The sequence below is a fragment of the Bos indicus genome, chromosome 6, assembly GCF_029378745.1.
Source record: "Bos indicus isolate NIAB-ARS_2022 breed Sahiwal x Tharparkar chromosome 6, NIAB-ARS_B.indTharparkar_mat_pri_1.0, whole genome shotgun sequence".
NCBI lineage: Eukaryota > Metazoa > Chordata > Mammalia > Artiodactyla > Bovidae > Bos > Bos indicus.
The window spans coordinates 65,286,203-65,302,023 of NC_091765.1; the positions used below are offsets into that span (position 1 = coordinate 65,286,203).

A 15,821-nucleotide genomic window follows, 5' to 3' on the forward strand; every position below is an offset into this window, starting at 1 on the left:
TAACTTATTTATAAAAAATGTATTTACTTCACTTGGGTTTAAAGTAGATGTAAAATCTTTCTTCCCTTCTAATACTAGAGTTTAAATCTATAATTTCCCCCTCTAAGCAAGGCTTTAGCTGCATTTTACAAATATTTATATGCTAATTTCTTACTAAAATTCAGTTTGAAATGTTTTCTAATTTCTCTTATTTAACCCAGGGGCTATCTAAAAGATCATTTTAAAAAATTCCAAATAAATGAGGCCATTATTAACCTATAAAAAGTTTTATTAATTTTCATTTACTTTCATTTTGTTCAGAAAATATATTCTGGAAAATTTTAGGCTTTTGAATGTTGTCAATACCTTGGTTAATGTTTTGTATGCATTTGAACATGTTGTATATTCTGTAGTTAGGTACAGTGTTTTATAAATATCAATCAGGTAAAGTAGGTTGATTATTTCATTTAAATTTTATATATCTTAATTGATTTTTCCATGTAGTTATTCTGTAAATGAAAAAGAAAGGGTATTAAAATATCCAATTATTACTGTAGATTTTTTGTATTTCTCTCATCATTCCTGACAGTTTTTGCTTCAATTATTTTTAACCCAAAATTATAATTAAAGGATTTTCATATAGTAAGTGTGAAATAATCTCAGTGACTACCACTCTTCTCTCTTCCTTGCTGAGTGCACTATTTTTTGTAATTTATTAAATCATAACATTCCTATGGTCAAAGGTAGATTTCCCAAGGTATCCCTTGCTTCCATTAATATGTCTCATTCCAAGTAGATTGATTTCATTATCAGTGACGAAATTAAATTTCACTTGACTAAAATACTATTACATATCTATTTCATGAAGTAAGGAAAACTATAGCAGAACTTAGCTTCTAGATATTTACCTATTTTATTTAGTGTTTATTATCACAGAGTTTAGCTTAAAAATAATATGGTGGATTTCCTATTAAAATATCTCTGAGTTCATGAAATTAAGAAAACATTTAGAATACCAGATATCCAACAGAGATTTCATTAGGTCTCTGCCACCTCCTCAGAGAGGACTAATCTAACTCCACAAGATAACATAGCAAATGAGTATCTACCCACATACCTTGTCATTCTCTAGCCATTTACTTTGATTTTTCTTTATAGCTGTTATTACTCACTGACATTTTATCATATGCTTTATACATGTGTACATCACTTTTGTACCCCGCTAAAACATAAATGTTTCCTGTTTTAACATGAACATTAGCACTTTATAACATATGTTCACTGTTAACATTGCAGCACCTAGAACACTACATATTTCACATAAAGCAGTTGAAAATTTTTGTTAAAATGCAATGTTGAATAAATGAGCTGAGGAAATTGTCATTCAGTGACATATATATGCATGTATGCATATATAATTTTTAAAATATCCTTGCTCCTCCAACTACATAGGATTCACAATTTTAAGAGATATTTTCTAAGTAGACTTGACTATGGCTTATGTTTATAGTTGATACGGTAACATTATAAAATATGAATTCATGTAAAAATACAATTCCACAATTGTCTATTCTCTTTGACATTATGGCATAGGCTTTTGGCTTTGTAGAAACCTAAAGGTATAAAAAATACATCCAAATTATCTTTGGGAAAATATGAAAATAATGTTTAAAAACAACATACAATATTTACTATACTCAGTTGTTGTTGTTTAATTGCTAAGTCATGTCCTAACTCTTTGTGATCCTGTGGACTATAGCCCAACAGGATCCTCTGTCCATGGGATTTTCTAGGCAAGAATACTCAGAGTAGCATACAAAAAGAATCTAAAGTAATTTATTTACCTTGTAACATAAAATAATTTGAAATAATTACAGAAACAACATTCAGATATGGATGCATTGTCCCCAGCTGTATCTATACCTCTCTTTAGACCCTCTGAGAGTTGCAGTTCCAAGTACAGAACTAGGTACTTCCTGTTTTATCTTGCTACTTTTATGTGATTTGAATTTTATAATTTTTTTTTACTATTTACTAAATGGAGTTATTTATTTACCAGCTGCAATAGAACCACAGGAAAACCTCTTTATTTTTGAAAATAGAAACTGTCCCAACTTTTTTTGTTTTTAAGACACGATTATCAGTAGTGAGATTCATGCACTATACTGATGTGGGGAAGTAATCAATTAATCAATAATTTATCTTTGTATATCTATATAAGAGTTTAGGTTATCATTTTCTTTTAAACAAAATGTATAGTAATTAGGGACATTTTCTTATGCCTAATTACTGATTACACTGATTATTGCAACAGATTGCCAAAGAAAGAAAGGAAAAGTTTCTTTTATCAAGTACTAAATACTAATTACCCTTTTAATCAATACAGGCAACTCTCAAAAGTTCACAGAATAATAACACATTTTATAGATAACAGAAGCCCAGAAACTTCTTGTCCCTGTCCTTTGGAACAGTTGAATATTCATTAGTACCATTGTAAGAGCAGAGGATTTAAAAGCCTTCTAAATACACGCTAGTCAATAAATACTGCCTATTAGTGATTCAGCTAAAAATAGTCTTGATGAAAAGTACTGACAATACTGACCACATTTAAGATGCATGGATTATGTATGTTTTCATGCCTTAATTCTTATTTAGCTTTTATGCTTCCCTTGACCTCTATTAAAAACATTTCTGAGATTTCCATCTCTTTACAATTCTATTTCCTACTTGTTTACATATATTCACTTCAACATCACACTGCACTAGAGTTATCTGTCCATTTTTGTCTGACTGTAGTCAGAGGAATATTTCCAATATATTAAATTATAAACTTTCAGCACATTAAAAGTTGTATGACACTATAGCATAATATTACATCATACCTAATGATGTTCTTGCAGGTACTGCATCTTTATTGATCCAAAAAGATACCCAAGAAAGTACAACTGTCAGAATACATGGAATGTACGTCTGAATAGTGAAATATCCCATTCGTCTACTCAGGTCAAAGAAAATTGTCATGATAATATAGTCCCCTAGAAGGAAAAAAAATATTTTGGATATAAAATACAAATAAGTATAGGATTTCAAGCCATAGATTTAAATACAAATGCCACTTGATGCTAGCATTAGTCATTGATTTGTGTTCCTTTCTTACCAGAGATTGTGTGAGAGATTTCAGTTGTGTTCCGTAATCCTACAAATGCAAACTGATATAATCTCCAGTATTTAGGATCAGCCACTTCTACAGAAGGCTTTTTCCACTTATACTCAATTTCATTTTTAGGATATCCATCTAAGTAAAAATTAAAATTAAAAATATATACATTAGCAGATCCAAATCTGTTACTGTTGCAATACCAACATTATCAAAAGACAAATGTTTGGAAATTCTTTCTCATTTTTATATTTTGATATATAAAAATACTGCATAAAATTGGTGAGTATAGTATAAAGAATAATCCTAATGATTAAATAATGATAGTCCATGCTAATTACATTTAAATCAAGAAATAAAATCTTGCTAGCATTTAAGAAAAACCATGCATCCACTCCAATAAAGTGTTTCCCCGTTCAACAAGAGGTAACCACTGACCTGATTTATGTGATAATCCTCCCCTTGTGATTTTGGTTATATATATTTTTGATAAGCAGTTCTGAAAAATATAGTTTAGGTTCTTTTTGAACTCTGCTTGATTTTTGCCATGCTGGATGTATTATTTTATATCTTATTTATTATAATATAGTGTTTATAATCATCATTCATGCTATTTTATGTAGCAGTAGTAAATTTTTTCTCTTGTAAAGATGTGCCAAAATGTATTCATCCATTTTACTGTGTCCACACTTGTAATCTTTCCTGTTGGCTATTACTAACACTGCAGTTTACAATATTATTGTACATGTCTCACAAAACACATATATGCAAAAGTCTCTCTGGTACAAATACTTAGACATGAAATAGCTGGGTTGGGGATTACATATACCTCCCACTTTATGAGATAGTGTCAATCTCTTTTCCATAGAGAATATATTAACCTCATCTCTCACCAGGCAGAGTTTGAAAATGCATGTTGATCCACGTTCTCATTAAAGTTTATGTGGACAGGCTTCTTTATTTTCACTGTAGAGTGTTTTTGTTTTTGTTTTTTTTCCTTGAATACAAATGAAATCTAGAACAAATTTCACGTGCTTATTAGATTTTTGAGTTTGTTCTTTGGATCACTGCTTATTCAATTGCCCATTATTTTACTGTTGTTGTTTTTTTTCCTATCTTTTCTTGGTCTGAATTCTTATATATATTCTGGATACTAGACCTTTGTTAGTTATCTGTGTTGAAAACATCTACTTTCTCTGTAGCTGTCTAGAATGGAAGTGCATTCTTTTAAAAAATATATGCTTTTATTTTTGCTACATGTCCTAGAAATACACAAGGTATTTTGGACCAAGTTAAGGAAGTTTGGGAAAATCCCTGTTGGGTGGACTTGTGATTAAATCCTCTCAAGGAGTTAATTCACTCAGGTATGCTGATTTAGACCTTAGTCAAATAAGACAGTGAGGTAGTTACTTAACCACTCTAAATTTCATGATTTTGAGTCTTAAAATGGGAACTATAATGACATCTAAATATATTTGTTGTGAGATATTAAATGGATAAGGCTTAATTCTCTATTGGACTCATATAGAGTGTGTGAAAAAAAGATGGTTATAATTATTATGTTGATGTTAGTGACACCCAATTGCACTAACAGGGATAGAATATTCCCAGTAAAGACAATCAAAGCTAAAGAGATACTACACCAAGAACTTAGGCATGATATCTAGAGGAGAATACAGTATATCTTCAAATATTCCTGTATCAGCTACTCCTTGAATGTTCCTATTAATCAAGTCTTTGTTGTTAATTGACTGTTTTATTCATTGAGAGGTCAATGCTAGAAAATCAAAGTAGTGAGACATGAGATTATGAATTAAAAAGGACATTTTAGTGAGATGAAAATTTTAAAAAGTCAAGAAAATCCTTAATAAAGGGCAATAAGAGATACATGAGAATGTTTAAAGTGAAGAAGCAGGATAAAGACTTATGAATACTTATAATCTACTGTAAATAAATCCTAGAAAATATCTTTAAAAATCAATTTTAAAATAGGAAAATAGAATTATATCATTCATAGACATAGGCAATATCATTTTTAAAGGTATTTTATGTGTTTTAAAGACTTGCTCAATTATATATGTAGAAAAATACTTTTATAAAAACATATGTGAGAATAAATGTTAATAAATATAAAATAAAACTGACATTGATATAGAAAGATTATAGCTATTTCCTTGCAACAAATATTCAGTTTGTGTACCTAAATTATTTCTCTCTAGAAATTTATCTTTGTTTCATTCATTCTTTTGAATGAAATAAACTTATTTCTTCCTTGACTTTTCCAACTCATTAAAGTCTTCTTAAATATTTGCTATTTATGTGGTAAAATTCTTCACCAGACCAATTAAATATATTTTCAAATACAATGTAATAAACTTAAATCTGGCCTCCTAGAAGATGAATAAAATTTCAATCAACTTTTTATTCATGGCAGTGTAAAAATATTTGAATACAAATCTATCTTCAGTAGTCCTTTAGTTAATCAAAATAGGAAAAGGATACAGATAGAATGAATATTTGTGAATAATAAGATATATATATATTCAATATGCATTTATTATCACTTTTGAACGTAAGAAATAAATGTTATTTATAAATTTAAGACAGTTAAACATAATTTAAACTTCTGATAATTGTATAAATCACGGTTTATCTCACATCATTTTACATTTTTAAATAAAAAGGGTCATAGACTATAAAGTTCTATGAAAATATCAAGCATTTTATCACTTACAACTTGAAAATTCCAATGGACATGAATGTTCATCCATAGGAAAGTTATGAAGCTGAAGATAACATTCTGCATTAATTGTCAGTCTATTTGGATGGAAAAACAAATATTAAATAATAAGAAATAATTTCAGGCATTAAAAATATTTTCTTTAATTTTAAAATATAATTATGTCCTACAATAATGGACTGTGATACAATATAAAATAATATTAATTCTGAAGTCTCAAATCTTAATTAGTAATATTATAACATTCTTAAATGATTAATAAAATTCTGACATTTTTCTCTCCAGCCAACTAACTTGCCTCAATTAGCCCAAGTGTGGTTTCTGTGCTTGTGATTAAAATTTTATACTTCAGAATCTCAACAAGCACACAAGCGTACATACACAGGCAGATTAACAGAGTGTATTCAGTTAAGTATGGTAATATTTTTTCTTTGGATCATAAACACCTTTCCATTAAAGGGATGATTTATAATGAGTCAATATGTTCAAGACAATGAATTAAATAAACCTGAATCTTACCTATCAACCCTCATTCAATCCTCTGTTAGGGATGTTTTACTACACCACTGAAAATCAAAGTATTTTAAAGTGTTATAGCAGGGTGGACTCCTAAAGAAAATCTTTGTCAATCGTTTGCCTTATAGGTTTAAAAATATAGTGTTTATACCACAGCCTTTTCTGCTTCAAAACAGGGAAATCGAGGAGTTTTTCCTCTTTGCTTTCAGTCCTATTCACATACTGGTAACGCCAAGCTTAAACAAGTGTTTCCACAATATTTCACCTTTTTAAATTTTAGTGTATAAAAGAAGCTTCATATTTATTACTTTGCAACTTTGAAAAAGGGAAATTTATGCGCTTCAAATATTAATATGGAAACTAAATTAGAGCAACTACAAGTTTTTTTTGTTTTTTTTTTTTTAACAGTAATACCTTAGAGTATATAGAACTCGTCCATCATTCCATATTCGAAGAAGACGATTAGGAGTTGTTATCCAATGAGCATCAGATTTTCTTGAGTTTCTGAAGAAAGTGTCAGGAATCCAAATTTTCCCAACCATATTACTGTTAAGCATGAGCACTTTCATGGTACTATTGAATTTTAGACGACTATCAAACCAGGTTTGGGCAAAAATTATATCTATTGTGTATTCCTAAAAGATAAAAAGAGAGTAATGATTCATGATAGTAAAGCTTCTATTTTAGACATTCTCTTCAGAAGTTTGAATTTTTATATTTTAAAATTTCTGTAAGTAAATAGCACTTGAACTCAATCTTTTCATAGAAAAGTGTATGCCATTATCTTAACCTTTCTTTTTCATTGTTTACATGAGTCATGTAAAACAAAATCCAAGATTTCTAGCAATAACTGCTGTCCAGTGTCGCTTCACACACTTTTTGTAAATTGTATTCAACATTTTATAATATGGTTATTAATATAAAGGTCAATCACTTTCATGTTAACAACTATATAAAAATTTTGTGATACTTATGAGTGATTAAGTCACACAAAAAGGCACACACTAAAATATCAAAATTCAAGCACTCACCAAATTATCTAACAGCCATTAGATTATCCTTTGTCCATAAAACTAATTTCAGTCATTTAGATTCAAATGTTTTAAAGCAAACACACTCTCTTTTTCTCTCTCTCTTTCACACATACACACACACACAGAAATTCATTAAGCACTTATAATATGCTAAATATTGTGTTGAGTTCTGCAAGTATCAAAAATTGAGAGAGAGAGAGAAATAGAGTTTTGCATGTATCAGGGCTTCCCTGATAGCCAGTTGGTAAAGAATCCACCTGCAATGCAGGAGACCCTGGTTCAATTCCTAGGTCAGGAAGATCTGCTGGAGAAGGGATAGGCTACCCACTCCAGTATTCTTGGGTTTTCCTTGTGCCTCAGCTGGTAAAGAATCCACCTGCAATGGGGGAGATATGGGTTCTGATCCCTGGGTTGGGAAGATCCCCTGGAGAAGGGAAAGGCTTCGCACTCCAGTATTTTGGCCTGGAGAATTCCATGGACTGTATAGTCCATGGGGTTGCAAAGAGTCAGACATGAATGAGCGACTTTCACTTCCAAGTATCATGTCATTAAATCCTTACTACAGTCCTATGAAATAATTACTACTATAATATTTATTTTAAGGAATGTTCATTAATAGAAACTGGAGAAGGCAATGGCACCCCACTCCAGTACTCTTGCCTGGAAAATCCCATGGACAGAGGAGCCTGTTGGGCTGCAGTCCATGGGGTTGCTAAGAGTCTGACACGACTGAGCAACTTCACTTTCACTTTTCAATTTCATGGATGGAGAAGGAACTGGCAACCCACTCCATTGTTCTTGCCTGGAGAATCCCAGGGACAGGGGAGCCTGGTGGGCTCCCGTCTATGGGGTCGCACAGAGTCAGACACGACTGAAGCAACTTAGCATTAATAGAGACATAAAATAATTCTCCCTACATCACAGAGTAGATGGTATGAAAACTGAGGCATTGTTAAGTTGAATCCCAAATCCACATACATAGCAACCACATATAATGGTCATCATAGTGAGGCCTGATGGGTGCCATAATTAGAGGAAAGCCTCTGTTCATAATCAGAAAGACTGTAAATAGGAAATTGCATGGTTATGAGAAAATTCTTAGAAGTAGGTGCTTAGGTATAACCTACCTTTGTATCCTGACAGTTATGCCTACCATATTATAAAAGTAAAAAATAATTTGATAAAATTAATGAATAAGAATGCATAACCAATGCTATTGAGAAAGGAAAATAGGTGTATGTATGTGTGAAACTTTGATGTTAGAAGGTTAGGAAAAGAGTAAACCGAAAAGTATGAAGTTTTATATGAGTCATTTGAGGTGGGAGAGATTACTTGCTCACTCTTGATGTAATGCTAGCTCTTGTCCAAACTTACCCAGAAAGAAATATTTAATATAATAAATAGAAGTATGCTTGAGAGTTTGACTAATGAAATAAAAATCTTTAAATGGTAGAGAGAATTGAACAGCAGAAACTGCTTAAGATAAAGTAAGAGGCTAACATACCCCACCAGGATTATGGATTAGCAAAGATACAACATTGGTTGGTAGAGGAAACCTTAAGCTACTTAGTAGGTATATTGGCTGCAGTATTCCTAATGAACAGGACATTAAAAATGACACTTGAGAACTAGCTTGTATAGGGCTGGGAAACAGCCCAGCAAACAGTTGTGGATCCTGCTTTTCAGCTGGCAGTTCCTTCTTTAGCAGACCTGTTTGTAACTGTGCTAATCACTGTTGGATGAGTTATGACTTCCAAAGGGTCAAATTTCCTCAAGCAGAGATTTTTGGGAAAATGGGAAGATTTTTTTCTGCTCACAATTCCCTCAATCTAGGTTCAAGAAGAGAAAGATACAGAGCATGTGTCTTGATAATCCATCCTTCCTAAACTTTTTGCAGAGGTTAATACTTCCAAGCTGTTTTAAATTACTAATCCTTAATAAATGCTTCACTGAGATAAGAAGTTATTCAAGCCTGTGCCATTTTATACATAATTGAAAAATCCCATTTTATTTGCTCATTTGTATTAGTGTAGTTTTAAGAAAATGATCAAACCGTGTTCTTGTACTTCATGTTCCTATTTACAGGTTATAATTATCTACATAATAACTAAGCAAAAGAAACATGAAAAGGAACTTCCAGTCACTCAGAACAACAAGGAGAATAGCTTCTAGGATAAACATTTCAAGATGAGGAGCAGTGCATTTAGCATTTCAGATCATATGTACATTGTGAAACTTTGCCTCCTTGCAGTTAGCCCAGAAAATAGCATTAGTGGGTAAAGGTGAAGAAGTGAGCCATCTTGACTTCTAACTCAATCAATCAAACCATAATTGATGAAAGTGAGTGTCATGCCCTTTTCCCACTTCACTGTCAGCTTGCAATTACGTGCTGTGTCTAAAACTTAAATGCACAGGTTAACTCAGTATCTTTTTTTAGTAATGAAATTAACATCACACGAAATGCAGACCTAAATAATTAACTTAGGTGCATAATTACATCATGAAATTGGGTTGATTCTCATCTGATCTTAGGAACCTGGCATTGATCTCTCCCTAAGCTATTGATTCACATGGCCAAAACAGTAAAATAGATCAGTGGTTAGCAGTGAATCAGATACTAAGGCTATAAACATGTAAAGAAAAGGTACAAGTGTAGCTAATCACCAGCACAAATAGCTTTAGTGATGCAAGTTCATAGGATTCTTCCCCAATTTGCTCAATTATTATAAAAGCACCAACTTCTTGATACTGTCACAAGATAAGAAAAAGACTTGGTATTCCTTTCTTCAAACGAAAAAGAAAAAAAGGTTTTGTCAGATACTTTAATCATTGAAGTCAGTCATCAATACATTGACGGATATTATGACATAAATCCTCCATTCAGTTACCAACTGGGTTCTATTTTTATGTCTGTAAATTTAGATTGCCAAAAGTACATAATGCCATGTATATTCATCAAATAACTTTTTAACAAATATTTTTCAGTGTTCAAGTTACTTCTATATTGTTCTCAGTTTACAAAGATGAATGTGAAGTTTTTCCGTTATGTATATTTACATAATAAAATTGGAAATTAATACTACTTAGGAGAGACAGAATTAAAGAGAAATAAAAACAAAAGAGATTATTTTCAGCTAGGAGAAATTAATAAAGACTTCACGATGAAAATTTTATTTAACCTGAATTGACTTTTAAACAGTTGCAAACTAACATTAGAGATTTTTGTCTCTAAAACAAAAGTTAATTATGCTGTCCAAGTTCAAGTACTAACACAAACATAGAATCAGAGAATTTCTGATGTATCAGTATGCTTCTAGAATAGCACTCTTCGCAGTATCATCGGAAGTGCTGGCTTCCAGTGTTTACTTATCACAAAATAGAGTTCTCTATGCAGATAAAACCAAAGCCTGTTGCAGGACTTGCACAAGTTCTCCTAGAGAGATTTGTCATGATTTCTGTTATAGCAAAATGTTAAAAGTGGAGACTTTTAACAAGATTTATCTACTTCAGATTTTATTTAAATTGATGTGAGTTAAAATCCATTGCCCATGGGAAACCTAAGGCTTTCATACATTATTTAAAAGCCTTTGGACTGAAAAAATAAATAAATAATATATATATATATAACACAACTAAGGAATAGGACATTCGCTTTAACTGTATGCTGCTGCTACTGCTGCTAAGTTGCTTCAGTCATGTCCGACTCTGTGTGACCCCACAGACGGAAGCCCACCAGGCTCCCCCGCCCCTGGGATTCTCTAGGCAAGAACACTGGAGTGGGTTGCCATTTCCTTCTCCAATGCATGAAAGTGAAAAGTGAAAAGGAAGTCACTCAGTTGTGTCCGACTCTTAGTGACCCCATGAACTACAGCCTACCAGGCTCCTCCATCCATGGGATTTTCCAGGCAAGAGTACTGGAGTGGGGTGCCATTGCCTTCTCCACTTTAACTGTATACATAATTTTAAACACTTTTAAGATAAACTACTACAAATACATCAAATGTGTGTTATAGTGAGAAGTTACGATGTAATCTAAAGAATACTGGTTGAATGGAGACAGGAAATCATGTCAGCTCCCAATTCTGAGTTCCTAGAGTAGGAAGCTGATTAAGTCCTTTATTCTTTTTCAATGGAAAAATGAGGGCACTACATAAAATTATCATTCTTATCTTTCCTAGCTCTAAGTTTCAGTGATCATATTCTAAACATAAGAATAAAGGCCCTGTCGACATTGTAGCACCCAGTGACTTATCCTTATAAAAATACTTCTGATTTAAGATATTGAGAGAGTCAATTCCTATGTGGTTGATAAGAAGTCCAGGGTCCCCAAGGAGGAGATTTTTCTTTTTTCTTTTTTCTCTACATTCCTCAGTGTTAGTCACATAAAACTTCATTTTCTTTAAGCCCAGAACTGATGATTACACAACAAACAACTCAGTTTAAACTCTGCACTAGGAATTATATAACAACAATGAATCCTGCTTGAGAGTGATTTCTCTTTCCTGAAAACCTTCTGACTAATTCTGATACCTTCACTTCAGTTCAGTCAGATAGTTCAGTCCCTTGCTCGTGTCTGACTCATTGCAACCCCATGAATTGCAGCACACCAGGCCTCCCTGTCCATCACCATCTCCCAGAGTTCACTCAGACTCACGTCCATCGAATCAGTGATGCCATTCAGCCATCTCATCCTCTGTCGTCCCCTTTTCCTCCTGACCCCAATCCCTCCCAATTCAGAGTCTTTTTCAATGAGTCAACTCTTTGCATGAGGTGGCCAAAGTACTGGGGTTTCAGCTTTAGCATCATTCCTTCCAAAGAAATCCCAGGGCTGATCTCCTTTAGGATGGACTGGTTGGATCTCCTTGCAGTCCAAAGGACTCTCAAGAGTCTTCTCCAACACCACAGTTCAAAAGCATCAATTATTAGGTGCTCAGCTTTCTTCACAGTCCAACTCTCACATTCATACATGACCACTGAAAAAACCATAGCCTTGACTAGACAGACCTTTGTTGGCAAAGTAATGTCTCTGCTTTTGAATATGCTATCTAGGTTGGTCATAACTTTTCTTCCAAGGAGTAAGCGTCTTTTAATTTCATGGCTGCAGACATCATCTGCAGTGGCACTTCAGTTCAGTTCAGTTCACCCTTTGTGACTCCAAGAATCGCAGTACATCAGGCCTCCCTGTCCATCACGCACTGCCAGAGTCCACACAAAACCATGTCCCTTGAGAAGGTGATGCAATCCAACCATCTATCCTCTGTCATCCCCTTCTCCTCCAGCCCTCAACCTTTCCGAGCATCAGGGTCTTTTCCAAAGAGTCAACTATTCATATCAGGTGGCTGAACTATTGGAGTTTCAGCTTCAACATCAGTCTTTCCAATGAACACCCAGGACTGATCTCCTTTAGGATGGACTGGTTGGATCTCCATGCAGTCCAAGAGACTCTCAAGAGTCTTCTCCAACACCACAGTTCAAAAGCTTCGATCTGTGCTCAGCTTTCTTTATAGTCCAACTGTCACATCCATACATGACCACTGGAAAAACCATAGCCTTGACTACATGGACCTTTGTTGGCAAAGTAATGTCTCTGCTTTTTAATATGCTGTATAGGTTAGTCATAACTTTCCTTCCAAGGAGTAAGTGTCTTTTAATTTCATGGTGGAAGTCACCATCTGCAATGATTTTGGAGCCCAGAAAAATAAAGTCTGACACTGTTTCCACTGTTTCCCTATTTATTTCCCATGAAGTGATGGCACCGGATGCTATGATCTTAGTTTTCTGAATGTTGAGCTTTAAGCCAACTTTTCACTCTCCTCTTTCACTTTTATCAAGAGGCCTCTTTAGTTCATCTTTGCTTTCTGCCATAAAGGTTGTGTCATCTGCATATCTGAGGTTATTGATATTTCTCCCAGAAATCTTGATTCCAGCTTGTGCTTCCTCAAGCCAAGTGTTTCTCATGATGTACTCTGCATACAAGTTAAATAACTAGGGTGACAATATATAGCCTTGATGTACTCCTTTTCCTATTTGGAATCAGTCGAATGTTCCATGTCCAGTTCTAACTGTTGCTTCCTGACTTGCACACAGATTTCTCAAGAGGCAGGTCAGGTGGTCTGGTATTCCCATCTCTTTAAGAATTTTCCACAGTTTATTGTGATCCACACAGTCAAAGACTTTGGCATAGTCAAAAGCAGAAGCAAATGTTTTTTCTGGAACTCTCTTGCTTTTTTGATGATCCAGTGGATGTTGGCTATTTGATCTCTGGTTCCTCTGCCTTTTCTAAAACCAGCTTGAACATCTGGATGTTCACAGTTCACGTATTGCAGAAGGCTGGCTTGGAGAATTTTGAGCATTACTTTACTAGCGTGTGAGATAAGTGCAATTGTGCAGTAGTTTGAAAATTCTTCGGCATTGCCTTTCTTTGGGATTGGAATGAAAATTGAACTTTTCCAGTCCTGTGGCCACTGCTGAGTTTTCCAAATTTGCTGGCATATTGAGTGCAGTACTTTCATAGCATCATCTTTCAGGATTTGAAATAGCTCAACTGGAATTCCAATACCTTCAAAAGTTGTGTTCATAGTGATGCTTCCTAAGGCCTACTTGACTTCACATTCTAGGATGTCTGGCTCAAGGTGAGTGATCACACCCTTGTGATTATCCAGGCATGAAGATCTTTTTCTACTGTTCTTCTGTGTATTCTTGCCAACTCTTCTTAATATCTTCTGCTTCTGTTAGGTCCCTACAATTTCTGTCCTTTACTGAGCCCATCTTTGCATAAAATGTTCCCTTGGTAACTCTCATTTTCTTGACGAGATCTCGAGTCTTTCCCATTCTGTTGTTTTCCTCTATTTCTTTGTATTGATCGCTGAGAAAGTCTTTCTTATCTTTCCTTGCTATTCTTTCGAACTCTGAATTCAAATAGGTATATCTCCTTTTCTCCTTTGCTTTTCATGTCCCTTCTTTTCACAGCTATTTGTAAGTCCTCCTCACAGCCATTTTGCTTTTTTGCATTTCTTTTTCTTGGGGATGGTCTTGATTCCTGTCTCCTGTACAATGTCACGAACATCCGTCCATAGTTCATCAGGCACTCTGTCTACCAGATCTAGTCCCTTAAATCTTTCTCACTTCCACTGTATAGTCATAAGAGATTTGATTTAGGTCATTCCTGAACGGTCTAGTGGTTTTCTTCACTTTCTTCAGTTTCACTCTGAATTTGGTAATAGGGAATTCATGATCTGAGCCACAGTCAGCACCCGGTCTTGTTTTTGCTGACTGTATAGAGCTTCTCCATGTTTGCCTGCAAAGAATATAACCAATATGATTTCAGTGTCAACCATCTGGTAATGTCCATGTGTAGAGTCTTCTCTTGTGTTGTCGGAAGAGGGTGTTTTCTATGACTAGTGCGTTCCCTTAGCAAAACTCTATTAGCCTTTGCCCTGCTTCATTCCGTATTCCAAGACCAAATCTGCCTGTTACTCCAGGTGTTTCTTGACTTCCTACTTTTGCATTCCCGTCCCCTATAATGAAAAGGACATCTTTTTTGGGTGTTAGTTCTAGTAGGTTTGTAGGCCTTCATAGAACTGTTCAACTTCAGCTTCTTCAGCATTACTGGTCAGGGCATACACTTGGATTACCGTGATATTGAATGGTTTGCCTTGGAAATGAACAGAGAACATTCTGTCGTTTTTGAGATTGCATCCAAGTACTGCATTTCAGAATCTTTTGTTGACTATGATGGCTACTTCATTTCTTCTTAAGGGATTCCTGCTCACAGTACTGTAGATGTAATGGTCATCTGAGTTAAATTCACCCATTCCAGTCCATCTTGTTTCGCTGATTCCTAGAATGACGATGTTCACTCTTGTCATCTCCTGTTTGACCACTTCCAATTTGCCTTGATTCATGAACCTAACATTCCAGATTCCTATGCAATATTGCTCTTTACAGCATCAAACCTTGCTTCTATCACCAGTCCCATCCCCAACTGGGAGTTGTTTTTGCTTTGGCTCCATCCTTTCTTTCTTTCTGGAGTTATTTCTCCACTGATCTCCAGTAGCATATTGTGCACCTACCGACCTGGGGAGTTCATCTTTCAGTGTCCTACCTTTTTGCCTTTTCATACTGTTTATGGGGTTCTCAGGGCAAGAATATTGAAGCGGTTTGCCATTCCCTTCTCCAGTAGACCACATTCTGTCAGACCTCTCCACCATGACCCATCTGTCTTGGGTGGCCTGACACAGCATGGCTTAGTTTCATTGAGTTAGACAAGGCTGTGGTCCATGTGATCAGATTGGCTAGTTGTCTGTGATTGTGGTTCAGTCTGTCTGCCCTCTGATGCCCTTTCTCAGTGCCTACCATCTTACTTGGTTTTCTCTTACCTTGGACGTATCTCTTA

The 15,821-nt window shown here is 34.5% G+C and overlaps 1 protein-coding gene across 1 annotated transcript in view; it reads right to left on the reverse strand.

The window, feature by feature from the left end:
- GABRG1 (gamma-aminobutyric acid type A receptor subunit gamma1) overlaps positions 1–15,821 on the reverse strand; it is a 93,705-nt gene that overhangs the window by 17,366 nt on the left and 60,518 nt on the right. Inside the window, exons 4-7 of the mRNA XM_019962133.2 lie at positions 6,807–7,027; positions 5,871–5,953; positions 3,137–3,274; positions 2,862–3,014 (exon numbers count right to left, since the gene is read on the reverse strand). Coding sequence (XP_019817692.2) covers positions 2,862–3,014; positions 3,137–3,274; positions 5,871–5,953; positions 6,807–7,027 — 595 coding nt within the window. The remainder of the gene's footprint in view (positions 1–2,861; positions 3,015–3,136; positions 3,275–5,870; positions 5,954–6,806; positions 7,028–15,821) is intronic.